Genomic DNA, 27,796 nt, shown 5'->3' with positions numbered 1-27,796 from the left:
AGTGCATCTATGAGACTATAATAGTGCATCCTACAGAGTATAATAGTGCATCCTACAGACTATAATAGTGCATCCTAAATAGTATAATAGTGCATCTATAAGACAATAATAGTGCATCCTACAGAGTATAATAGTGCATCCTACAGAGTATAATAGTGCATCCTATAGACTATAATAGTGCATCCTATAGACTATAATAGTGCATTCTACAGAGTATAAAATTGCATCTAGTAGTGTATAATAGTGCATCTATGAGAGTATAATAGTGCATCCTACAGAGTATAATAGTGCATCTATGAGAGTATAATAGTGCATCTTACAGAATATAATAGTGCATCTATGAGACTATAATAGTGCATCCTACAGAATATAATAGTGCATCCTACAGAATATAATAGTGCATCTATGAGACTATAATAGTGCATCCTACAGACTATAATAGTGCATCTATGAGACTATGATGGTGCATCCTACAGAATATAATAGTGCCTCTATGAAAATATATTAGTGCATCTATGAGACTATAATAGTGCATCCTACAGAATATAATAATGCATCTATGAAACTATAATAGTGCATCCTACAGAGTATAGTAGTGCATCTATGAGACTATAATAGTGCATCCTACAGACTATAATAGTGCATCCTAAATCGTATAATAGTGCATCTATGAGACTATAATAGTGCATCCTTCAGAGTATAATAGTGCATCTATGAGAGTATAATAGTGCATCTATGAGACTATAATAGTGCATCCTTCAGAGTATAATAGTGCATCTATGAGAGTATAATATAGCATCCTACAGAGTATAATAGTGCATCCTATAGACTATAATAGTGCATCCTATAGACTATAATAGTGCATTCTACAGAGTATGATAATGCATCCTACAGAGTATAATAGTGCATCCTACAGAGTATAATAATGCATCTATGAGAGTATAATAGTGCATCCTATAGACTATAATAGTGCATTCTACAGAGTATAATAGTGCATCCTACAGAATATAATAGTGCATCTATGAGAGTATAATAGTGCATCCTAAATAGTATAATAGTGCATCTATGAGACTGTAATAGTGCATCCTACTGAATATAATAGTGCATCTATGAGAGTATAATAGTGCATCCTACAGAGTATAATAGTGCATCCTATAGACTATAATAGTGCATCCTATAGACTATAATAGTGCATTCTACAGAGTATGATAATGCATCCTACAGAGTATAATAGTGCATCCTACAGTGTATAATAATGCTGAATCCGTACTACAGAAGTCTGCCCCAGCCCCATTCACTATAATAGGGATCGGCCGAAGATCTGGCTGCAGCACGGCAAATATGCCGAGAGGAGGCCGGACACAAAAAAAAACGTTGCGTGTAAAGTCAGCAGACAACAGATTTCTCTGCTATCACCGACACTGAAGACACTGCTGCAAGGTGAGGGATTACAGCCAAGACACCCATCCCCAGACTACTGTTAGGCCAGTAACCTGCCTCCATATCCTTACTGGTGCCAGAGAAAATGGCCCTTGAAATTGGTGCTGAATGTATTTAAAGTTCTATGTACGCTGCAAATACAGGCGGCAACAGCCTGAGGGAGTACACTTCATCAGGACCACTACCACTCCCATCCTCTGCACCAACTCCTCCAGGGCTCGCTGCAAGTGCATTAAACAGAGTATAATAGGGCATGTAGTAGAGTATAATAGTGCACCTATGAAAATCTAATAGTGCATCTAAGACAGTATATTAATCCATCTATTAGATTCTCTTAGGTGCACTATTATACTCCGTTAGATGCACTATTATACTCTCTGAGGTGCACTATTATACTCCGTTGGATGCACTATTATACTCTCTTAGAGACATTATTATACTCTGTTAGTTGCTCTATTATATACTGTTAGATGCACTATTATACTCTCTTAGAGACATTATTATACTCTGTTAGTTGCTCTATTATATACTGTTAGATGCACTATTATACTGGGTGAGATGTGCAGCAAGCCACTGAGGAACCAGTGCAGAGGGTGGGAGTGGTAGTGGCCCTGGTTTGCTGCATTGAACATAACCAGACAGAGATTATAGAACAAAGAACGTCTTTCTGTACTTTGTGAAAAAACTGATGGCAGCACACCCAGCAGCAGTTCATACAAAGTGCCATCTCTTCTCCCCGATAATGGGGTATGGTGGCTGGCAATGTGGCAGAAGATGTCCCTCTTCTCTTCTCTACAGCTGTCCTCTGGTACCTATGGACGTCGGTATCCACTGTATGACGCGGGCTTCTAGTTATTCCTGTCCTGAACTGCCATGGTGGTTTCTTAACGTGTTCCCCCTCCCCTTGCAGCAGAGTCTGTATCGCTTGATTTCTTGATCACTCTGCTGACTATAATATATACGTGGTTTACAAGATTTCTGTAGCCTGGAAGCATGCAGGCTCCCTGGAGGTCCTGATGGCCTGGAGGAGCGGGAGCTGAATTGCATGCTCCCTCCCTCTTCACTCTTTTCTACAGCCTCCTCTAACTTGCTCTATCCCTCCCTTGGCAGGAATCTGGACCAGCCTACTCCTACCAAGAGGGGAGGAATGGGATGGTAAGTCCTATTCCTGTTGCCAAACACTGCCAACCATACCCCATCCGCTGGTGTATAAGGGGTATAGCATGAGGTGTGACGTAAAATGAACATTAACAAAGGATTACATTAAAAACCATTGCAATTACTCCTAGGTCTGGTCTGGGGCACTGCATACCCCCTTGCTATGACCCAAGCTGCCCTCGCCTGGGCCCTATCTATCTATGTACTGCATAAGGTTTGCTAAACAACAGTCCATGGGACAGTCGTGTTGGAAGCCGTTTTATCTATCTGTCTGTCTTTCTATCCTATCTCTTCTAGCTAACATACAGTGAGTGCAGGGCTGCGGTAGTGTCCGTGAATCTCCCCAGGCACTTCACCCCCTCAGGAGCACTAGAGTCTCTGATGATAGGTACTTGCTTGAACTGGTTGCAGGTAACAGGTATCACAGAGAGCTCAGGTGCATTTGTGTCTTCCCCTGGGCACAGTTCTTAAACGGTTCCATAACTAGCTCAGGCATGGGTTGAGAGGCGCAACAGGCTCTAACTTGGAATAGATGAAGGGAGTCCCTTTTGTAAGCAACAGACAGGAGTGTCGCTGTGTGGGGCTCAAACAGATAAACAGGGTCCGTCTTTTTGTCTTACCCTCCTGGCATTCTCAGGGCTTCAGACTTTTCTTTCTGTACTTTGCTTTACAGGATGTGACAGGAACAGGTGAAAGGTGGTGGAAGGAGTCTACATTTCACCTAGAGTCCTATCTTATGCATTTTATGGGGGACGAGGTCCATATGGAGTAGGAGGTTGAGGAGGCGGTGGATGTGGCAGTGGAGGTGGAAGCGGCGGCGGTGGAGGAGGTAGCCTACACTGTTTTAGTTTTATTTTTTGTTTAAATTCGGGTACACCCCAAAACATTGGGAAATATAGCCTGTGACCCCCTCCAGTCGTGCTAAACACACGTTCAGACAATACACTGGCTGCAGGGCAGGCCAGCACCTCCAAGGGGTAAAGGGCAAGCTCAGGCCATGTGCCCAATTTGTAGACCCAGAAGTTGCAGGGGCTGACCCGTCAGTCAGTCCGTGTAGGCGTGTGCACACATACTGCTCCACCATGTCGCACGTCGCCGTGATGTTTACCATCCAATTGGATATCTTCTCTATCAACTTTCGATGTTCTTTTATGCGCCTACCATGGAGATCACGGGTGGCGGGGAATCAGGGTTCCAGGCCGGAAAGGGAGCGTGAGAAAAGGATAGCACATGCAAGGAAGATCAATGGATGAAATTAATTGTAATCGAGCGGAAATATGGGACAAAGTATTGAAGCAGAAGATTCCAAATTAAGGAGGGGGCGCGCGGCAATTACCCACTCCCGACTCGTGGAGGTAGTGACGATAAATAACAATACAGGACTTAAGATGCCCTGTTATTGGAATGATTAATAAAAAATTACAGGGAATGTCACTGGGGGTATTTTGGATTTGGAAACGTTAGCCAGGAGAGGCCCTGCTGTGCTTTGTTGACTCTAGATAACTTCTGCCTGATCGCACGTCCCCGTGACGTCCACCATCCATTTGGATATCTTCTCTATCAACTTTGATGTTCTTTTCTGTGCCTACCATGTTGATCATGGGTATCGGCGAATCAGGATTCCACGCCAGAGAGGGAGCGTTAGAAAGAGAGACCTCATCCAAGGGAGGTCAATGGCTGCAATGGGATGGAGCTGAAATGTGGGACAAGTTGTTAAAGTTGAAGCATTGAATAAAAGGAGGGAGCGCGCGGCAATTAAAGATGAAATTTTGAAATTTAATCTCCTGTCACCTATGCAGAGCAGGGGTTTATTCACAGCAAAACAATGTTCATGTCACCCACCAACTGAACAGACGATTTTACTAATATTAGGTCCCTGTTACCTATGCAGACCAGGGGTTTGTATAAGCCAAAATTGGTAAAATGTCACCTGACAATGTAACTGATGATTTTTTGAAATTTAGGTCCCTGTCACCTATGCAGAGTAGGGGTTTATTCACGGCAAAAATTTTCCACCCAGTCTTCACCCCTGCCCTCCTTGTCAGTCTGCTCACTTTCGAAAGCCCCAGCAGTTGGCACCTGTGTTTCGTCATCATCCGAGACGTGCTGCGATGGTCCTCCCATGTACTCCTCTTGAAACATAAGTGGTTAGGCATCGGTGCACTCAATCTCTTCCACTTCTGGGGCAGAGATAGGTGGATGGCCCTGGGAAACCCTGCTAACAGAGTCATCAAAAAGCAGAAGAGACTGCTGCATGACTTGGGGCTCCGACTGCTTTGCTGATTTGCAAGGGAGTGAGGTGAAAGACTGATGGACATCGGCTGCAGGTGCCAACTGTGGTCTTTCAGCAGGAGACTGGGTGGGAGACAATGTGAAGGAACTGGAGGCACTTTCAGCAACCCAATCTACTATCGCCTGTATGGGGGTATTTATCAGCTCTCAAATGTGCAATGTTCCTTTTAGTAATGGAGTCTTTGTAGTACAGTAGCAATGCTTTAAACCTGACACAAAGCAGAGACCCTAACTAACTAACTACAGGCCTGGTCTAAGTCTCTAGGCGCCAACACTGCAGTGAGATGCGTGCAGGATCTTACTGACCCGGGTCTACTCTTTATCCACTGATGTCTCTGAACCGAACAACCAGTCTCTCCAGCAAACATGAGGTCCCGCAGAGTATGCAGCTTTTGTTCCTTAGCTCTTGTCAGCCTTCCTGGAAGCAATCCTTCTTTCCCTGGACAGGATCTGGGTCTTGAACAACGATCATCTTCACTCAGGTCACTGAGGGGGTCCTCTTTCTCCTGGATCCATCAGTTTGTCTGCTCATACACAGCTCCTAAGCTCCTAAGGTGGCTGCAGCTTCTACCAGCATGTTCTCAAACCACACCTCTCATGAATATGGAAATATATGGTCAGTCAGTCAGCTGTGCCTGGGAAACAGCAGCATCTTGTGGCCAAACAGCAGAACGTCAGTCCAGAACATTTAATTTAATCCACACACAGTGTTCAAACAATGGGAGCTGTTTCTCAATCTCACAGTAATAGTGGTTGAAAACCTGGATTGGTTTTTACCATTGGTAACTGCAGGATATGTGGTGCATGGTCCCTTCATGTGGTGTAGCAGCTGTGCGGCACAATAATTGCACCAATGGAATTAGTGATGGAACCTTACTGGGTAGTGATCCAGCTCTCCTCTTTTCCCAAGATGGCTCCTCGTGGGAGCATGTGACTCTCTAGCTGCTCCTCTCCTGGAACGTGGATCCACAGAGTAGCATCTTCTGATGACAGACACACACTTCTGTCCCAGGCAAAGCTTCTTCCTGTGTTAAGAAGACTTTTTTTGAAGGTCTGGTTCTTTTTGTTGTCCACCCCAGGAACTTGAAGTGAGCACTTTTGTTCTCTAGCAGGAGGAAGGGTTCCTCTATGTAGGAGGGCCATTTGTTTTCCCGCTATTTTGCTGGGTGGAAAAGTCATTTTACCGCTCTGGAGGCAGGTCTTCAGTACATGAGAAGCAAATCCAAGATGGTCGATTAACCGCTATTATGCTGAAGCAATGTTTGTGGATAGTTTTCACACAATTTTTTAGACCGCGAAAGTCACTTGTTAGGGGGTTCACAGCAATCAGTCCAATAGTAGTTGATCACTCTGCTGACAATAATACTCCATAGTCTACAATTTTTCTATGGCCTACGTCCCTGCCGTCTCTCTGGAGTAGTTGTCCTCCTATAATGGCGCAGGATTACCCCCAAGCTAGCAGAGGGAGCTGTGTGAGATGTATACAGCAACCTGGAGATAGCCAGGACCCAGGGGAGAGAGGTAGATGTGTGGTGTGTGAGGCAGTGGAAGCTGAGCTGCTGAATGAGCAGGTTCCATGGGCTCTGGCTCTTCCAGCCACAAAGCAGGCCACAGACTGAGGCTGGTTTACCCACCGGGACAGAGGCCGGCAGGGGAACCGTGCAGTGCACTGCACAGATTACCAGAGAGTCCTGAGAGGACCTAGTAAGGGCCAACGGCCATAGTTAGACACACCTGCAGGCAGCAGTGGTGAGCGTAGCATTCCCCAGGAAAGGGAGTCAGAATCCAATTTTGGAAAGAAGACACCCCAAGGTATTTCATGAAGGGCATAGTGAGTTCATGGAAGTTTTTATTTTTTGTCACAAGTTAGTGGAATATGAGACTTTGTAAGAAAAAAAAAAGAAAAAAAATCATCATTTTCCGCTAACTTGTGACAAAAAATAAAAAATTCTAGGAACTCACAATGCCCCTCACGGAATACCTTGGGGTGTCTTCTTTCCAAAATGGGGTCACTTGTGGGGTAGTTAAACTGCCCTGGCATTTTAGGGGCCCAGATGTGTGAGAAGTAGTTTGAAATCAAAGTCTGTAAAAAAAAATGCCCTGTGAAATCCGAAAGGTGCTCTTTGGAATGTGGGCCTCTTTGCCCACCTAGGCTGCAAAAAAGTGTCACACATGTGGTATCGCCGTACTCAGGAGAAGTCGGGCAATGTGTTTTGGGGTGTCTTTTTACATATACCCATGCTGGGTGAGAGAAATATCTTGGCAAAAGACTACTTTTCCAAAAAATGTTATACAAAGTTGGCATTTGACAAGATATTTATCTCACCCAGCATGGGTATATGTAAAATGACACCCCAAAACACATTGCCCAACTTCTTCTGAGTACGGCGATACCACATGTGTGACACTTTTTTGCAGCCTAGATGCGCAAAGGTGCCCAAATTCCTTTTAGGAGGGCATTTTTAGACATTTGGATCCCAGATTTCTTCTCACGCTTTAGGGCCCCTAAAAAGCCAGGGCAGTATAAATACCCCACATGTGACCCCACTTCGGAAAGAAGACACCCCAAGGTATCCAATGAGGGGTATGGCGAGTTCATAGAAAAAAAAAAATTGGCACAATTAGCGGAAATTGATTTTTTATATTTTTTTTCTCACAAAGTCTCCCTTTCCGCTAACTTGGGACAAAAATTTTACGCATTTGGATTCCGTGAGGGGTATGGCGAGTTCATGTGAGATTTTATTTTTTGACACAAGTTACTGGAATATGAGACTTTGTAAGAAAAAACTAAAAAATAAATAAATCAATTTCCGCTAACTTGTGCCAAAAAAATGTCTGAATGGAGCTTTACAGGGGGGGTGATCAATGACAGGGGGGTGATCAGGGGTTAATAAGGGGTTAGTAAGTGACGGGGATGGGGGGGGTGTAGTGTAGTGGTGTTTGGTGCTACTTTACTGAGCTGCCTGTGTCCTCTGGTGGTCGATCCAAGCAAAAGGGACACCAGAGGACCAGGTAGCAGGTATATTAGACGCTGTTATCAAAACAGCATCTGATATAGCTGTTAGGGGTTAAAAAAAATCGCATCTACAGCCTGCCAGCAAACGATCGCCGCTGGCAGGCTGTAGATCCACTCGCTTACCGGCCGATCCTGTGAACGCGCGCGCCTGTGTGCGCGCGTTCACAGGAAATCTCGCCTCTCGCGAGAGGACACGCCGGCGCGTCCACTCGGAATAACAGGGCCGCCGCCAGGACGCAATCCTGCGTGCGGCGGTCCTGGGGTGGTTAAGGAGACATTGTTTATTTCTATACCCTGAGAGACCACGTGTGAGGGAGAGGGAGACCCTCCTTACACAGGAGTGCGGCTGAAGACAGGGTGAATGTCTGATTATTGTAAACCCTGAGAGACGACGTGTGAGGAGAGGGAGACCCTCCTTACACAGGAGTGCGGCTGAAGACAGGGTGAATGTCTGATTATTGTAAACCCTGAGAGACGACGTGTGAGGAGAGGGAGACTCCCCTTACACAGGAGTGCGGCTGAAGACAGGGTGAATGTCTGATTACTGTAAACCCTGAGAGACTGTGAGGGGGAGAGGGAGACTCCCCTTACACAGGAGTGCGGCTGAAGACAGGGTGAATGTCTGATTACTGTAAACCCTGAGAGACCACGTGTGAGGAGAGGGAGACTCCCCTTACACAGGAGTGCGGCTGAAGACAGGGTGAATGTCTGATTACTGTAAACCCTGAGAGACCACGTGTGAGGAGAGGGAGACCCTCCTTACACAGGAGTGCGGCTGAAGACAGGGTAAATGTCTGATTACTGTAAACCCTGAGAGACGACGTGTGAGGGAGAGGGAGACTCCCCTTACACAGGAGTGCGGCTGAAGACAGGGTGAATGTCTGATTACTGTAAACCCTGAGAGACTGTGAGGGAGAAGGAGACTTGTGGTGAAGACCGGATTAACCCACAGTTATTTTTCAGTTATTACTGTCCATTGTTCTAAGTGTTATTTGTTATTTTCTGCCAGTTTTGCAGTAAAATCCAGTTTCCTGCCCGTGTCCTGCACTTTACACTCCGATAGGCCGACTCTGTAGTCCTGCGACTCCCAAGTGAGACTAACGAGCTCTGCTCCTCCCTTGGCGGGAAGTCAGGCGAGCCCACTCTTACCAAGAGGGGTGGAAAGGGAGAGTAAGTCCCATTCCTCTTGCCAAACATTGCCAACTTTAACACATGTTCTGATGTATACGAGGTGTATAGCGTGAAGCACGACCTAACATGAACATTACAAACCATTGCAGTTCCCCCAGGTCCGGTACTTTAGATGCACTAATATATATTTTTAGATGCACTATTATATTCTCTGCACTACTCTATACTCTATTATATATTTTGAGATGCACTATTATATTCTCTGCACTACTCTATACTCTATTATATATTTTGAGATGCACTATTATATTCTCTGCACTACTCTATACTCTATTATATATTTTGAGATGCACTATTATATTCTCTGCACTACTCTATACTCTATTATATATTTTGAGATGCACTATTATGCTGTTTCTACATTCTCTTCTCCTTCGCTTTGATCTTATATTTGTTTTCCAACTTTGCGGTCACTGGTGACGATGCTGAGATCAGGACTCTCATTGTCCATGTTGTTCTGCTGCAGCATGACCGGGCCCCATGGATAACAGACTGATGAGCGGGGATGCACGTTCTCCTACCTGCATTCTCCAGCTCCTTTCGGGCTCCCCCCTTAGCAGCACTGAGGGCTGCAGGTTTTCTTCCATGTTACACTTTCTTGGTATTTTTGAGACAAGATAGTTAATGTCTCCTTGCCCATTCTCCAGACCTTGATGTCAGTAATCAGTATTGCTTGTAAGTAACATAAGCATCCTCTTCTCCAAACAATGGCAGCGGTCCTTCACTGACCAGATCTAACAAGACCTTCCAGAACAAAGGGCTGACAACCATTGGAGGGCAGAGTTGGCCGGCCATCACAACAAGTCCAACAAATTATATTTTTTGACAAGTGATGACTTTTGCTCCCATAGGGTGACACTTAGGTTGCACAGAGGTCTTGATGACACGCCATATTACCACGACCATCGTGCACCAAAAGTCCCCGTGCAGTCACTATCCGTTTTTAACTTTGAAAACCGTCTCCCGTGTTCACTTAGCTCATTTTCTGTGCAAGCAACGCTCCATTATTAGGACACACATCGCCGACACGGCTATTACACTACTAGTATTTCCTATTGTTTGCTTTATAATCTCTTGTGGTATGCTTAGAAAGCAGTCATTCTTCAAATTTGGACGGTATCCATGTTCCCCACCCTTAATTAATCTCTCCCCTCATTAGGTAAGAAGTGATTGCTAAGCTGGATGCCTTCAGACGTTACTTTCCACGTGCCCTTTCCTCTGCAATTCCTACCACACCTTCCTGCAAGCCTCCGTCAGCCACTTTGAATCTTTGAAGGGGCCGGGGCTGATTGCAGAAGTGCTCAGGCCCCCCGCTTCTATTCTTCTTCTGCGGAGTACATTCTGGAAGGGCCACAGTTCACTCAGCCTGCAGATTTGGTTCCTTTCCAAGCAGCACAACGCCTCGTGTTTCCTCCCTGGCTGGGCAGGAAGGAGGGCAAGAAGTTGTCACTCTCTCTTTCTTCCCCCTCCCTGGTGTCACTCTCTCTTTCTCCCCCCTCCCTTGTCACTCTCTCTTTCTCCCCCCTCCCTTGTCACTCTCTCTCTTTCTCCCCCCTCCCTTGTCACTCTCTCTTTCTCCCCCCTCCCTTGTCACTCTCTCTCTTTCTTCCCCCTCCCTCCCTTGTCACTCTCTCTTTCTCCCCCCTCCCTGGTGTCACTCTCTCTTTCTCCCCCCTCCCTTGTCACTCTCTCTTTCTCCCCCCTCCCTTGTCACTCTCTCTTTCTCCCCCCTCCCTTGTCACTCTCTCTCTTTCTTCCCCCTCCCTCCCTTGTCACTCTCTCTCTTTCTTCCCCCTCCCTCCCTTGTCACTCTCTCTTTCTCCTCCCTCCCTTGTCACTCTCTCTTTCTCCCCCTCTCCCTTGTCACTCTCTCTTTCCTCCCCCCTCCCTTGTCACTCTCTCTTTCTCCCCCCTCCCTTGTCACTCTCTCTTTCTCCCCCCTCCCTTGTCACTCTCTCTTTCTCCCCCCTCCTGGTGTCACTCTCTCTTTCTCCCCCCCTCCCTGGTGTCACTCTCTCTTTCTCTCCCCCCTCCTTGTCACTCTCTCTTTCTCCCCCTCCCCTTGTCACTCTCTCTTCTCCCCCCTCCCTTGTCACTCTCTCTTTCTTCCCCCTCCCTTGTCACTCTCTCTTTCTTCCCCCTCCTTGTCACTCTCTCTTTCTCCCCCCTCCCTTGTCACTCTCTCTTTCTTTCCCCCCTCCCTTGTCACTCTCTCTTTCTTCCCCCTCCTTGTCACTCGCTCTTTCTCCTCCCTCCTTGTCACTCTCTCTTTCTCCTCCCTCCCTTGTCACCTCTCTCTTCTCCCCCCCTCCCTTGTCCTCTCTCTTTCTCCTCCCCCTCCCTTGTCACTCTCATCTTTCTCCTCCCTCCCTTGTCACTCTCTCTTTCTCCTCCCTCCCTTGTCACTCTCTCGTTCTCCCCTCCTCCCTTGTCACTCTCATCTTTCTCCTCCTCCCCTTGTCACTCTCTCTTTCTCCCACCTCCCTTGTCACTCTCTCTTTCTCCCCCTCCTCCCTTGTCCTCTCTCTTTCTCTCTCCCCCTCCCTTGTCACTCTCTCTTTCTCCCACCTCCCTTGTCACTCTCGCTTTCTCCCCCCTCCCTTGTCACTCTCTCTTTCTCCCCCCTCCCTCCCTTGTCACTCTCTCTTCTCCCACCTCTCCCTTGTCACTCTCTCTTTCTCATCCCCCCTCCCTTGTCACTCTCTCTTTCTCCTCCCTCCCTTGTCACTCTCTCTTTCTCCCCCTCCCTCCCTTGTCACTCTCTCTTTCTCCCCCCTCCTTGTCACTCTCCTCTTTCTCCTCCCTCCCTTGTCACTCTCTCTTTCCTCCCACCTCCCGTGTTACTCTCTCTTTCTCCCCCCTCCCTCCTTGTCACTCTCTCTTTCTCCCCCCTCCCTCCCTTGTCACTCTCTCTTTCTCCCCCCTCCCTTGTCACTCTCTCTTTCTCCCCCCTCCCTTGTCACTCTCTCTTTCTCTCCCCCCTCCCTTGTCACTCTCTCTTTCTCCCCCCTCCCTCCCTTGTCACTCTCTCTTTCTCCCCCCTCCCTCCCTTGTCACTCTCTCTTTCTCCCCCCTCCCTTGTCACTCTCTCTTTTTCCCCACCCACCTCGGCTGTAGCGTGGTCGAGCTCTGTCCGGTCCGTGGTACAGGAAACAAAAGCTCCTGTACCGCGGACCGAACAGAGCTCGGCCACGCTACACTTGAGGCGCTTCCCTCCTGTCAGTCCCTCTCTTTATGCTGCGCCAGAGCGGGGCGCCGACAGTGTTGAGGGGCACAATGCGCTGCCCTGCTGAAAGGGTACTCTGTAAATCAGGGGCCACTGCCAGGGCTTCACGCTGTCTCTCCTGGGGGGCCCCATGGGCCCCCCTGACCTAGGGGCCCGGTCACAATTGCGACCGCTGCGACTCCTATAGCTACGCCACTGGGAGGGCCTCAGAACACATCGCTTCTTAAAGTTCTCCATTATTATCAGATCAATTTTATATCTTTCCCAATATCCATTCTATATACCGACCTCCTGATATATCCTCCACTACATTCTATATACCGACCTCCTGATATATCCTCCACTACATTCTATATACCGACCTCCTGATATATCCTCCACTACATTCTATATACCGACCTCCTGATATATCCTCCACTACATTCTATATACCGACCTCCTGATATATCCTCCGCACTACATTCTATATACCGACCTCCTGATATATCCTCCACTACATTCTATATACCGACCTCCTGATATATCCTCCACTACATTCTATATACCGACCTCCTGATATATCCTCCGCACTACATTCTATATACCGACCTCCTGATATATCCTCCACTACATTCTATATACCGAGCTCCTGATATATCCTCCACTACATTCTATATACCGACCTCCTGATATATCCTCCACTACATTCTATATACTGACCTCCTGATATATCCTCCACTACATTCTATATACCGACCTCCTGATATATCCTCCACTACATTCTATATACCGACCTCCTGATATATCCTCCACTACATTCTATATACCGACCTCCTGATATATCCTCCGCACTACATTCTATATACCGACCTCCTGATATATCCTCCACTACATTCTATATACCGACCTCCTGATATATCCTCCACTACATTCTATATACCGACCTCCTGATATATCCTCCGCACTACATTCTATATACTGACCTCCTGATATATCCTCCACTACATTCTATATACCGAGCTCCTGATATATCCTCCACTACATTCTATATACCGACCTCCTGATATATCCTCCACTACATTCTATATACTGACCTCCTGATATATCCTCCACTACATTCTATATACCGACCTCCTGATATATCCTCCACTACATTCTATATACCGACCTCCTGATATATCCTCCACTACATTCTATATACCGACCTCCTGATTATATCCTCCACTACATTCTATATACTGACCTCCTGATATATCCTCCACTACATTCTATATACCGACCTCCTGATATATCCTCCACTACATTCTATATACCGACCTCCTGATATATCCTCCACTACATTCTATATACCGACCTCCTGATATATCCTCCGCACTACATTCTATATACCGACCTCCTGATATATCCTCCACTACATTCTATATACCGACCTCCTGATATATCCTCCACTACATTCTATATACCGACCTCCTGATATATCCTCCGCACTACATTCTATATACCGACCTCCTGATATATCCTCCACTACATTCTATATACCGACCTCCTGATATATCCTCCACTACATTCTATATACCGACCTCCTGATATATCCTCCACTACATTCTATATACCGACCTCCTGATATATCCTCCAGTACATTCTATATACCGACCTCCTGATATATCCTCTATACATTCTATATACCGACCTCCTGATATATCCTCCACTACATTCTATATACTGACCTCCTGATATATCCTCCACTACATTCTATATACCGACCTCCTGATATATCCTCCACTACATTCTATATACTGACCTCCTGATATATCCTCCACTACATTCTATATACTGACCTCCTGATATATCCTCCACTACATTCTATATACTGACCTCCTGATATATCCTCCACTACATTCTATATACCGACCTCCTGATATATCCTCCACTACATTCTATATACCGACCTCCTGATATATCCTCCACTACATTCTATATACCGACCTCCTGATATATCCTCCACTACATTCTATATACCGACCTCCTGATATATCCTCCACTACATTCTATATACTGACCTCCTGATATATCCTCCACTACATTCTATATACTGACCTCCTGATATCCTCCACTACATTCTATATACCGACCTCCTGATGTATCCTCCACTACATTCTATATACCGACCTCCTGATATATCCTCCACTACATTCTATATACCGACCTCCTGATATATCCTCCACTACATTCTATATAATGACCTCCTGATATATCCTCCACTACATTCTATATACCGACCTCCTGATATATCCTCCACTACATTCTATATACTGACCTCCTGATATATCCTCCACTACATTCTATATACCGACCTCCTGATATATCCTCCACTACATTCTATATACCGACCTCCTGATATATCCTCCACTACATTCTATATAATGACCTCCTGATATATCCTCCACTACATTCTATATACTGACCTCCTGATATATCCTCCACTACATTCTATATACTGACCTCCTTATATATCCTCCACTACATTCTATATACCGACCTCCAGATATATCCTCCGCACTACATTCTATATACCGACCTCCTGATATATCCTCCACTACATTCTATATACCGACCTCCTGATATATCCTCCACTACATTCTATATACTGACCTCCTGATATATCCTCCACTACATTCTATATAATGACCTCCTGATATATCCTCCACTACATTCTATATACCGACCTCCTGATATATCCTCCACTACATTCTATATACCGACCTCCTGATATATCCTCCACTACATTCTATATACCGACCTCCTGATATATCCTCCACTACATTCTATATACCGACCTCCTGATATATCCTCCACTACATTCTATATACCGACCTCCTGATATATCCTCCACTACATTCTATATACCGACCTCCTGATATATCCTCCACTACATTCTATATACCGACCTCCTGATATATCCTCCACTACATTCTATATACCGACCTCCTGATATATCCTCCACTACATTCTATATACCGACCTCCTGATATATCCTCCACTACATTCTATAAACCGACCTCCTGATATATCCTCCACTACATTCTATATACCGACCTCCTGATATATCCTCCACTACATTCTATATACCGACCTCCTGATATATCCTCCACTACATTCTATATACCGACCTCCTGATATATCCTCCACTACATTCTATATACCGACCTCCTGATATATCCTCCACTACATTCTATATACCGACCTCCTGATATATCCTCTACTACATTCTATATACTGACCTCCTGATATATCCTCCACTACATTCTATATACCGACCTCCTGATATATCCTCCACTACATTCTATATACCGACCTCCTGATATATCCTCCACTACATTCTATATACCGACCTCCTGATATATCCTCCACTACATTCTATATACCGACCTCCTGATATATCCTCCACTACATTCTATATACCGACCTCCTGATATATCCTCTACTACATTCTATATACCGACCTCCTGATATATCCTCCACTACATTCTATATACCGACCTCCTGATATATCCTCCACTACATTCTATATACCGACCTCCTGATATATCCTCCACTACATTCTATATACCGACCTCCTGATATATCCTCCACTACATTCTATATACCGACCTCCTGATATATCCTCCACTACATTCTATATACCGACCTCCTGATATATCCTCCACTACATTCTATATACTGACCTCCTGGTATATCCTCCACTACATTCTATATACCGACCTCCTGATATATCCTCCAGTACATTCTATATACCGACCTCCTGATATATCCTCCACTACATTCTGTATACCGACCTCCTGATATATCCTTCACTACATTCTATATACTGAGGACCTACTGGTATCTTCTTGTGCTCACTGATGGTTCTTCTTCTCTAGCACCTTCTGTTGTATTGAAGTCTGCTGTGGCTGCATCTCCTGCCAGTTTAAATTCTGATGATGAGGATGATGATGGTGAAAGCAGTTCAAAGCCTCGCACTTTATTCCTGGAGACTTGGCTTTGGGGGCTGATTGAGGTTTCGTGAGTATTGTGGAACTGGAGGTTTTACATTCTTATCACCAAAGCTTCATGGGAATATCAAGTAATATGAGATAAGCTTAGGATGCAGGAGCTTGTCTGGGGTTACTGGGTCTGGGGTTACTGGGGGGTTGTTCTTGACTTTTAGGATCTCATGGATTTCTCGTTTTGTAAAGTGCTTAGTTTTAAGCTCCAGTTAGTCTGCCGGGGACTTATTCCTCCTGTATGTGATATCCGCGCGGGTTATCCCGGAGAGTTCTGGGCCATATCAATATTCCATTAGTTTAGCAGCTTGAGGTTCCTCATGGGTTCAGCCACACATTGCAGACTATCGCAAGGAAAGATGGATACTTTTCTCATTCGATGTAGGGTTCACGTCTGAAAATGAGGTTTGTCACCGCCTATGACCTCTATGGGTTCATGTCCTACTCTTCTAGCACTTACACTTCAGCAGTTATTCCTTGGGGTGGAAAACATAGACTGGCCAATCATATCAGAGGGGCAACAGGTAATAAGCCAATCAGGATGGGGACAGCCCATGCAGGGCAGATGTAGCAGAACTAAAAGGGACTGTGATCAAACGGGTCACAGTGTGATCTCGGGACAAAACCGGAGAGTGGGCTGCAGCCTCGTAGTGATTACATTCCCCATCAGGATGAAGTCATGTGGTGCCATCGCTCCCATACTGCACCCCCTGGTTGTGGCCCCAGAACACGCCTGACACTGGCTCCAACCTTACCCCAGTGATGGGGTCATCCATATCAGCCAGCAGACCCCCTAGTTAAGGACCCCTAATTCAAGACAGGCGGGTAACTATAATTCATAGGGCTTCATAGAAAAATAGGATGGGCCCCCACCGCCTCGTGTAAGAAAACTCGGTAAATGTATGAATAATATCAGAAAAGCCACATTACAGCAAAAAGCTGCCATATTGTTATTCCCCACAAAAAGGTACATGCTCTTGCTTTGACCCCCCCAACCTGTGGGCCCCATTACTTGTGCTATGGCTATAGTGACTCTCCTGGTCCCGGATAGAACTGTGGATCTTCGTGTTCTCACTTTCCCTCTCGTCATTGTCTGCAGTGCCTCAGGTTCGGCTGTGGTCCCAGCGACGGCCCCACACACCATCACAGAGTGGAGCGCCCAGATGTTCTGCGTTGGACCCAGCGGTTTGGGTCTATCAGCCCCAGTTTCCATCAAAACCTTCCAGCACTTCTTCATGGACCTCATCTTCCCGTACTCCGTGAAGCGAGGAGAGAGCTTCTCACTCAAAGGCTCTGTCTTCAATTACATGAGTCAGGCTATGGAGGTAAGTGTCCCGCCGTCGTACCAGACCCTGAGCGGCCATCAAATTGGATAAAAACAGGGCAGGAAAAGCCGCCGCGGATCAGAAATCCATTACAACTGATCCATCCCCATTGAAGCAGAGAGATGGCAGCGTCCAGCCTTACATGGATATGCTTCCTCCCTCAGATCTCGGCCTCTCTGTCTCCCTCTGACCAATTCACAAGTAAGAGCAGCGGAGCCAGCCGGACGTTCTGCCTCCCCGGAGGAGCCAAAGAGACACTTACCTGGGATGTGACTCCGACAATGATAGGTAATAATACAGGCGTCATCTGGGCGCCCAGACATAACGTCTATCACTGCTGACAACCTGCCTGCAGATGTCTGAGAGGTAGTCACAGCCCCGCCCCCTGCTGATGACATCACTGATATAATGACATGTGATCAGACATGAGATCCACACCTTATACTACAGGAACATCTATTACTGCTGACAACCTGCCTGTATATCCTGTCTGAGAGGTTGTCGCAGCCCCGCCCCCTGCTGATGACATCACTGATATAATGACATGTGATCAGACATGAGGTCAACACACCTTATACTACAGGAACATCTATTACTGCTGACAACCTGCCTGTATATCCTGTCTGAGAGGTTGTCACAGCCCCGCCCCCTGCTGATGACATCACTGATATAATGACATGTGATCAGACATGAGGTCAACACACCTTATACTACAGGAACATCTATTACTGCTGACAACCTGCCTGTATATCCTGTCTGAGAGGTTGTCACAGCCCCGCCCCCTGCTGATGACATCACTGATATAATGACATGTGATCAGACATGAGATCACACACCTTATACTACAGGAACATCTATTACTGCTGACAACCTGCCTGTATATCCTGTCTGAGAGGTAGTCACAGCCCCGCCCCGCCCCCTGCTGACAATCTGCCTGTATATCCTGTCTGAGAGGTAGTCACAGCCCCGCCCCCTGCTGATAACCTGCCTGTATATCCTGTCTGAGAGGTAGTCACAGCCCCGCCCCCTGCTGACAACCTGCCTGTATATCCTGTCTGAGAGGTAGTCACAGCCCCGCCCCCTGCTGACAACCTGCCTGTATATCCTGTCTGAGAGGTAGTCACAGCCCCTCCCTCTGCTGACAACCTGCCTGTATATCCTGTCTGAGAGGTAGTCACAGCCCCGCCCCCTGCTGACAACCTGCCTGTATATCCAGTCTGAGAGGTAGTCACAGCCCCGCCCCTTACTGACATTTTGCTCATATTCCAGGACAGGTGAATATTTCCGTCGCTGCTAATGCTGTAAAGGGTCTAAATCTTTGTGGGGAGCAGAATACGGTGATCCCCAAAAAAGGCGTCAGAGATGCAGTAATCCGGTCTGTGCTGGTGGAGGTGAGTCTGGGTTGGGGGATGGGCAGACCCCTCCCCCAGTATGTGCGCAGAGCTTCCCCCGCAGTCCCGTTATTGTGTATTTCTGGTTATTGTGGTGCGGCCATATTAGTTGTCACTTATGAGTTGACTACAGACCCTGACAACCAAAGGAGCGGCAGCGACAACATCAGCGTCAGGAAGGAGAATGACAGTCATCTTTTTTATTTCAGCCTGAAGGCAATTCAGTGGTAAAGACGCACAACTCCCTGATCATCTCCGACGGTGAGACCCCTCCTAGATGTAGTCCCTGTGTGCAGTCCCATCCTCCTAGATGTAGTCCCTGTGTGCAGTCCCTTCCTCCTAGATGTAGTCCCTATGTGCAGTCTCTTCCTCCTAGATGTAGTCCCTGTGTGCAGTCCCTTCCTCCTAGATGTAGTCCCTGTGTGCAGTCTCTTCCTCCTAGATGTAGTCCCTGTGTGCAGTCCCTTCCTCCTAGATGTAGTCCCTGTGTGCAGTCCCTTCCTCCTAGATGAAGTCACTGTGTGCAGTCTCATCCTCCTAGATGTAGTCCCTGTGTGCAGTCCAATCCTCCTAGATGTAGTCCCTGTGTGCAGTCCCTTCCTCCTAGATGTAGTCCCTGTGTGCAGTCCCATCCTCCTAGATGTAGTCCCTGTGTGCAGTCCCTTCCTCCTAGATGTAGTCCCTGTGTGCAGTCCCTTCCTCCTAGATGTAGTCCCTGTGTGCAGTCTCTTCCTCCTAGATGTAGTCCCTGTGTGCAGTCTCTTCCTCCTAGATGTAGTCCCTGTGTGCAGTCCCTTCCTCCTAGATGTAGTCCCTGTGTGCAGTCTCTTCCTCCTAGATGTAGTCCCTGTGTGCAGTCTCTTCCTCCTAGATGTAGTCCCTGTGTGCAGTCTCTTCCTCCTAGATGTAGTCCCTGTGTGCAGTCTCTTCCTCCTAGATGTAGTCCCTGTGTGCAGTCTCTTCCTCCTAGATGTAGTCCCTGTGTGCAGTCCCTTCCTCCTAGATGAAGTCCCTGTGTGCAGTCCCTTCCTCCTAGATGTAGTCCCTGTGTGCAGTCCCTTCCTCCTAGATGTAGTCCCTGTGTGCAGTCTCTTCCTCCTAGATGTAGTCCCTGTGTGCAGTCTCTTCCTCCTAGATGTAGTCCCTGTGTGCAGTCTCTTCCTCCTAGATGTAGTCCCTGTTTACAGTCTCTTCCTCCTAGATGTAGTCCCCGTGTGCAGTCCAATCCTCCTAGATGTAGTCCCTGTGTGCAGTCCCATCCTCCTAGATGTAGTCCCTGTGTGCAGTCCCTTTCTCCTAGATGTAGTCCCTGTGTGCAGTCCCTTCCTCCTAGATGTAGTCCCTGTGTGCAGTCCCTTCCTCCTAGATTAGTCCCTGTGTGCAGTCTCTTCCTCCTAGATGTAGTCCCTGTGTGCAGTCTCTTCCTCCTAGATGTAGTCCGTGCGTGCAGTCTCTTCCTCCTAGATGTAGTCCCTGTGTGCAGTCTCTTCCTCCTAGATGTAGTCCCTGTGTGCAGTCTCTTCCTCCTAGATGTAGTCCCTGTGTGCAGTCTCTTCCTCCTAGATGTAGTCCCTGTTTGCAGTCTCTTCCTCCTAGATGTAGTCCCCGTGTGCAGTCCAATCCTCCTAGATGTAGTCCCTGTGTGCAGTCTCTTCCTCCTAGATGTAGTCCCTGTGTGCAGTCCCTTCCTCCTAGATGTAGTCCCTGTGTGCAGTCCCTTCCTCCTAGATGTAGTCCCTGTGTGCAGTCCCTTCCTCCTAGATGTAGTCCTGTCGTGCAGTCTCTTCCTCCTAGAATGTAGTCCCTGTGTGCAGTCTCTTCCTCCTAGATGTAGTCCCTGTGTGCAGTCTCTTCCTCCTAGATGTAGTCCCTGTGTGCAGTCTCTTCCTCCTAGATGTAGTCCCTGTGTGCAGTCTCTTCCTCCTAGATGTAGTCCCTGTTGCAGTCTCTTCCTCCTAGATGTAGTCCCGTGTGCAGTCCAATCCTCCTAGATGTAGTCCCTGTGTGCAGTCTCTTCCTCCTAGATGTAGTCCCTGTGTGCAGTCCCATCCTCCTAGATGTAGTCCCTGTGTGCAGTCCCTTCCTCCTGGATGTAGTCCCTGTGTGCAGTCCCTTCCTCCTAGATGTAGTCCCTGTGTGCAGTCTCTTCCTCCTAGATGTAGTCCCTGTGTGCAGTCCCTTCCTCCTAGATGTAGTCCCTGTGTGCAGTCCCTTCCTCCTAGATGTAGTCCGTGCGTGCAGTCTCTTCCTCCTAGATGTAGTCCCTGTGTGTAGTCTCTTCCTCCTAGATGTAGTCCCTGTGTGCAGTCTCTTCCTCCTAGATGTAGTCCCTGTGTGCAGTCCCTTCCTCCTAGATGTAGTCCCTGTGTGCAGTCTCTTCCTCCTAGATGTAGTCCCCGTGTGCAGTCCAATCCTCCTAGATGTAGTCCCTGTGTGCAGTCCCATCCTCCTAGATGTAGTCCCTGTGTGCAGTCCCTTCCTCCTAGATGTAGTCCCTGTGTGCAGTCCCTTCCTCCTAGATGTAGTCCCTGTGTGCAGTCTCTTCCTCCTAGATGTAGTCCCTGTGTGCAGTCTCTTCCTCCTAGATGTAGTCCCTGTGTGCAGTCTCTTCCTCCTAGATGTAGTCCCTGTTTGCAGTCTCTTCCTCCTAGATGTAGTCCCCGTGTGCAGTCCAATCCTCCTAGATGTAGTCCCCGTGTGCAGTCTCTTCCTCCTAGATGTAGTCCCTGTGTGCAGTCCCATCCTCCTAGATGTAGTCCCTGTGTGCAGTCCCTTCCTCCTAGATGTAGTCCCTGTGTGCAGTCCCTTCCTCCTAGATGTAGTCCCTGTGTGCAGTCTCTTCCTCCTAGATGTAGTCCCTGTGTGCAGTCCCTTCCTCCTAGATGTAGTCCCTGTGTGCAGTCCCTTCCTCCTAGATGTAGTCCCTGTGTGCAGTCCCTTCCCCCTAGATGTAGTCCGTGCGTGCAGTCCTCTTCCTCCTAGATGTAGTCCCTGTGTGCAGTCTCTTCCTCCTAGATGTAGTCCCTGTGTGCAGTCTCTTCCTCCTAGATGTAGTCCCTGTGTGCAGTCTCTTCCTCCTAGATGTAGTCCCTGTTTTGCAGTCCTCTTCCTTCTAGATGTAGTCCCTGTGTGCAGTCTCTTCCTCCTAGATGTAGTCCCTGTTTACAGTCTCTTCCTCCTAGATGTAGTCCCCGTGTGCAGTCCAATCCTCCGAGATGTAGTCCCTGTGTGCAGTCCCTTCCTCCTAGATGTAGTCCCTGTGTGCAGTCCCTTCCTCCTAGATGTAGTCCCTGTGTGCAGTCTCTTCCTCCTAGATGTAGTCCCTGTGTGCAGTCCTCTTCCTCCTAGATGTAGTCCCTGTTTGCAGTCTCTTCCTCCTAGATGTAGTCCCCGTGTGCAGTCCAATCCTCCTAGATGTAGTCCCTGTGTGCAGTCTCTTCCTCCTAGATGTAGTCCCTGTGTGCAGTCCCATCCTCCTAGATGTAGTCCCTGTGTGCAGTCCCTTCCTCCTAGATGTAGTCCCTGTGTGCAGTCCCCTTCCTCCTAGATGTAGTCCGTGCGTGCAGTCTCTTCCTCCTAGAAGTAGTCCCTGTGTGCAGTCTCTTCCTCCTAGATGTAGTCCCCGTGTGCAGTCCAATCCTCCTAGATGTAGTCCCTGTGTGCAGTCTCTTCCTCCTAGATGTAGTCCCTGTGTGCAGTCCCATCCTCCTAGATGTAGTCCCTGTGTGCAGTCCCTTCCTCCTAGATGTAGTCCCTGTGTGCAGTCCCTTCCTCCTAGATGTAGTCCGTGGCGTGCAGTCTCTTCCTCCTAGAAGTAGTCCCTGTGTGCAGTCTCTTCCTCCTAGATGTAGTCCCTGTGTGCAGTCTCTTCCTCCTAGATGTAGTCCCTGTGTGCAGTCTCTTCCTCCTAGATGTAGTCCCTGTGTGCAGTCTCTTCCTCCTAGATGTAGTCCCTGTTTGCAGTCTCTTCCTCCTAGATGTAGTCCCCGTGTGCAGTCCAATCCTCCTAGATGTAGTCCCTGTGTGCAGTCTCTTCCTCCTAGATGTAGTCCCTGTGTGCAGTCCCATCCTCCTAGATGTAGTCCCTGTGTGCAGTCCCTTCCTCCTGGATGTAGTCCCTGTGTGCAGTCCCTTCCTCCTAGATGTAGTCCCTGTGTGCAGTCTCTTCCTCCTAGATGTAGTCCCTGTGTGCAGTCCCTTCCTCCTAGATGTAGTCCCTGTGTGCAGTCCCTTCCTCCTAGATGTAGTCCGTGCGTGCAGTCTCTTCCTCCTAGATGTAGTCCCTGTGTGTAGTCTCTTCCTCCTAGATGTAGTCCCTGTGTGCAGTCTCTTCCTCCTAGATGTAGTCCCTGTGTGCAGTCCCTTCCTCCTAGATGTAGTCCCTGTGTGCAGTCTCTTCCTCCTAGATGTAGTCCCCGTGTGCAGTCCAATCCTCCTAGATGTAGTCCCTGTGTGCAGTCCCATCCTCCTAGATGTAGTCCCTGTGTGCAGTCCCTTCCTCCTAGATGTAGTCCCTGTGTGCAGTCCCTTCCTCCTAGATGTAGTCCCTGTGTGCAGTCTCTTCCTCCTAGATGTAGTCCCTGTGTGCAGTCTCTTCCTCCTAGATGTAGTCCCTGTGTGCAGTCTCTTCCTCCTAGATGTAGTCCCTGTTTGCAGTCTCTTCCTCCTAGATGTAGTCCCCGTGTGCAGTCCAATCCTCCTAGATGTAGTCCCCGTGTGCAGTCTCTTCCTCCTAGATGTAGTCCCTGTGTGCAGTCCCATCCTCCTAGATGTAGTCCCTGTGTGCAGTCCCTTCCTCCTAGATGTAGTCCCTGTGTGCAGTCCCTTCCTCCTAGATGTAGTCCCTGTGTGCAGTCTCTTCCTCCTAGATGTAGTCCCTGTGTGCAGTCCCTTCCTCCTAGATGTAGTCCCTGTGTGCAGTCCCTTCCTCCTAGATGTAGTCCCTGTGTGCAGTCCCTTCCCCCTAGATGTAGTCCGTGCGTGCAGTCTCTTCCTCCTAGATGTAGTCCCTGTGTGCAGTCTCTTCCTCCTAGATGTAGTCCCTGTGTGCAGTCTCTTCCTCCTAGATGTAGTCCCTGTGTGCAGTCTCTTCCTCCTAGATGTAGTCCCTGTTTGCAGTCTCTTCCTTCTAGATGTAGTCCCTGTGTGCAGTCTCTTCCTCCTAGATGTAGTCCCTGTTTACAGTCTCTTCCTCCTAGATGTAGTCCCCGTGTGCAGTCCAATCCTCCTAGATGTAGTCCCTGTGTGCAGTCCCTTCCTCCTAGATGTAGTCCCTGTGTGCAGTCCCTTCCTCCTAGATGTAGTCCCTGTGTGCAGTCTCTTCCTCCTAGATGTAGTCCCTGTGTGCAGTCTCTTCCTCCTAGATGTAGTCCCTGTTTGCAGTCTCTTCCTCCTAGATGTAGTCCCCGTGTGCAGTCCAATCCTCCTAGATGTAGTCCCTGTGTGCAGTCTCTTCCTCCTAGATGTAGTCCCTGTGTGCAGTCCCATCCTCCTAGATGTAGTCCCTGTGTGCAGTCCCTTCCTCCTAGATGTAGTCCCTGTGTGCAGTCCCTTCCTCCTAGATGTAGTCCGTGCGTGCAGTCTCTTCCTCCTAGAAGTAGTCCCTGTGTGCAGTCTCTTCCTCCTAGATGTAGTCCCTGTGTGCAGTCTCTTCCTCCTAGATGTAGTCCCTGTGTGCAGTCCCTTCCTCCTAGATGTAGTCCCTGTGTGCAGTCTCTTCCTCCTAGATGTAGTCCCTGTGTGCAGTCCCATCCTCCTAGATGTAGTCCCTGTGTGCAGTCCCTTCCTCCTAGATGTAGTCCCTGTGTGCAGTCCCTTCCTCCTAGATGTAGTCCGTGCGTGCAGTCTCTTCCTCCTAGAAGTAGTCCCTGTGTGCAGTCTCTTCCTCCTAGATGTAGTCCCTGTGTGCAGTCTCTTCCTCCTAGATGTAGTCCCTGTGTGCAGTCCCTTCCTCCTAGATGTAGTCCCTGTGTGCAGTCTCTTCCTCCTAGATGTAGTCCCTGCGTGCAGTCCCTTCCTCCTAGATGTAGTCCCTGCGTGCAGTCCCTTCCTCCTAGATGTAGTCCCTGCGTGCAGTCTCTTCCTCCTAGATGTAGTCCCTGTGTGCAGTCCCTTCCTCCTAGATGTAGTCCCTGTGTGCAGTCCCTTCCTCCTAGATGTAGTCCGTGCGTGCAGTCTCTTCCTCCTAGAAGTAGTCCCTGTGTGCAGTCTCTTCCTCCTAGATGTAGTCCCTGTGTGCAGTCTCTTCCTCCTAGATGTAGTCCCTGTGTGCAGTCCCTTCCTCCTAGATGTAGTCCCTGTGTGCAGTCTCTTCCTCCTAGATGTAGTCCCTGTGTGCAGTCTCTTCCTCCTAGATGTAGTCCCTGTGTGCAGTCTCTTCCTCCTAGATGTAGTCCCTGTGTGCAGTCTCTTCCTCCTAGATGTAGTCCCTGTGTGCAGTCTCTTCCTCCTAGATGTAGTCCCTGTGTGCAGTCCAATCCTCCTAGATGTAGTCCCTGCGTGCAGTCCCATCCTTCTAGATGTAGTCCCTGTGTGCAGTCTCTTCCTCCTAGATGTAGTCCCTGTGTGCAGTCTCTTCCTCCAACTGCTGCCTGAAAACTCTGTGTTCTAGGTGGTTCAGTGTCAGAAATGGTGAATTTCGAGCTGCCGTCCTCTTATGTCTCAGGATCGGAGAAAGCCTTCGTCAGTGTTTATGGTGAGCACAGACATAGGAATATACAGTTAAAGGGGTTCTCCACTGCTGGTGATCAGCTGCACTCTATGGTGGACCTGGCAGTAAATGATCCCTGCAGCGCCTCCTCAGGGAGAATGGGGCATTACACATTGAATTTGATGGTCCGCTTGTATAATGTTTTGGGTCCGCCGGCGATGCTCTGTGCAGCTCCTCTGTATCTGCTGGACATATACAAATACGTGTCTCTGTCTTCTCTCTGGACCAGGTGACATCATGGGCTCATCCATGAGTAACATCGGGAACCTCCTGGCCATGTCATACGGCTGCGGGGAGCAGAACATGGCTCTTTTTGCCCCAAATGTTTTCATCCTCAACTACATGAAGAGCACAAAGCAAGAGAACTCAGCAGTGGTAGAGAAGGGCAAGGACATGTTGGAGAAGGGTGAGTCTTGCTGGAGGGCATCTTGTGTCTCTGTACCCAGCTGTGCCCCATGAGGCTCCATGCACCGCTATAGGAGCCTGCTCGCACAACATAATATTGGGTGTTTATTTTCGGTCTACCCGAACCTTGTTGGTATCTTACAGGATACACCCGACAGCTGATGTATAAGCGGCCAGACGGGTCATACAGCGCCTTTGGAAACCGTGATCCAGAGGGCAGCACATGGTGAGCATGGGGAGCAACGTCTATTCCGTCCTTCATTTTCAAAATAATTGGATTTTCCTGAATTGGGAGGAACCCCGGCACTGCCAGTACGCAGTTGCGGAGCTGTAAGCTTCCAGATTTCTGTTTGGTGGGGGTGCCGGGTGTTGAATCCCCCTGATGTGATGTTGACAACAACATCGAAGTCCTAAAAAATCCCCTTTAACCCCTTTACGAGGACATATATACCTCGCTTTAAAGACAGTACCTGCTCTGGAGCAGATCGAGCACCATAGCTGCTGGGTACACCCTGTTTCACGCCTCAGAGGCCCGGGGCTAATGTCTGTGATCGGCAATAACGGCGATTGCAGACTTTTAACGCTGCCGATACTGTGGTCAAACGTGACAAAAGCATCTGAGCACTGAAAACCCAGGAGAGCTGCACTCCGGGCGGGAAAGGCTCCCCATAGCAGCGATCCCTGTGGCAGCCTCGGTCCCTCAGAAGGAGCTGAGCTCCAGAGGAACACAGAAGATCTTTTATAGACTCTAATGCTAATTCATTGCAATTTATGAGAGAATCAATCTGATGATGATCACATGTGCAAGTTCTCTAGGGTGTAAAAAAAAAAAAAAGTTTTAAAAAATAGAAAAAAAAATCCTAATTACTTCCTTTCCCCATAATAAAAATATACACATCATAGTCATCACCCCAAAACACCCAAATTATTAAAATATATTTTCATATGGCGAATGTTGTAATTGAAAAAAATACTATATAGTCATTTCATCATTTTCGCTGGCAAAAAATTAAATTAAAAGTTATCAAAAAACCGTACACACCCCAAAATGGAATCAATGAAAACTACAGAGCGCCACACAAATGCTAAGCCCTCACACAGCTCTGCAGGCATAAAAATAAAAAGGTTCTGGGGGTCAGAATATAGAGATGAAAAGAAAGTTAATTTTTTAAAGTTATTTTTAATATTTATTTTTTTGTAAGTATTAAACTCAAGAAAAACTCTTTAAATGTGGTATCGCTGTAATCGTACTGACCCGGAGAATGAAGAGAACGGGTCAGTTTTATCTCATAGGGAACGCTGTAAATACAAAACCCATAAACTATATAAATGTGGTGTCGCTGTAATCGTACTGACCCGGAGAATGAAGAGAACAGATCAGTTTTATCTCATAGGGAACGCTGTAAAAACACAAAACCCATAAAACTATATAAATGTGGTATCACTGTAATCGTACTGCCCCAGAGAATGAAGAGAACGGGTCAGTTTTATCTCATAGGGAACACTGTAAATACAAAACCCATAAAACTATATAAATGTGGTATCACTGTAATCGTACTGACCCGGAGAATGAAGAGAACAGGTCAGTTTTATCTCATAGGGACGGCTGTAAATACAAAAC

The 27,796-nt window shown here is 47.6% G+C and overlaps 1 protein-coding gene across 3 annotated transcripts in view; it reads left to right on the top strand.

The window, feature by feature from the left end:
* LOC122941242 (alpha-2-macroglobulin-like protein 1) overlaps positions 1-27,796 on the top strand; it is a 154,059-nt gene that overhangs the window by 90,924 nt on the left and 35,339 nt on the right. For all 3 annotated transcript variants that reach the window (XM_044298324.1, XM_044298322.1, XM_044298323.1), the window contains exons 19-26: positions 16,223-16,364; positions 17,445-17,670; positions 17,835-17,958; positions 18,940-19,061; positions 19,271-19,322; positions 25,672-25,755; positions 26,000-26,176; positions 26,320-26,401. In XM_044298324.1, coding sequence (XP_044154259.1) covers positions 16,223-16,364; positions 17,445-17,670; positions 17,835-17,958; positions 18,940-19,061; positions 19,271-19,322; positions 25,672-25,755; positions 26,000-26,176; positions 26,320-26,401 — 1,009 coding nt within the window. The remainder of the gene's footprint in view (positions 1-16,222; positions 16,365-17,444; positions 17,671-17,834; positions 17,959-18,939; positions 19,062-19,270; positions 19,323-25,671; positions 25,756-25,999; positions 26,177-26,319; positions 26,402-27,796) is intronic.

Source organism: Bufo gargarizans, chromosome 6, assembly GCF_014858855.1.
Source record: "Bufo gargarizans isolate SCDJY-AF-19 chromosome 6, ASM1485885v1, whole genome shotgun sequence".
Classification (NCBI taxonomy): domain Eukaryota; kingdom Metazoa; phylum Chordata; class Amphibia; order Anura; family Bufonidae; genus Bufo; species Bufo gargarizans.
Note: the sequence above shows the minus strand (reverse complement) of the source record. Positions and strands in the feature narration are given on the sequence as shown.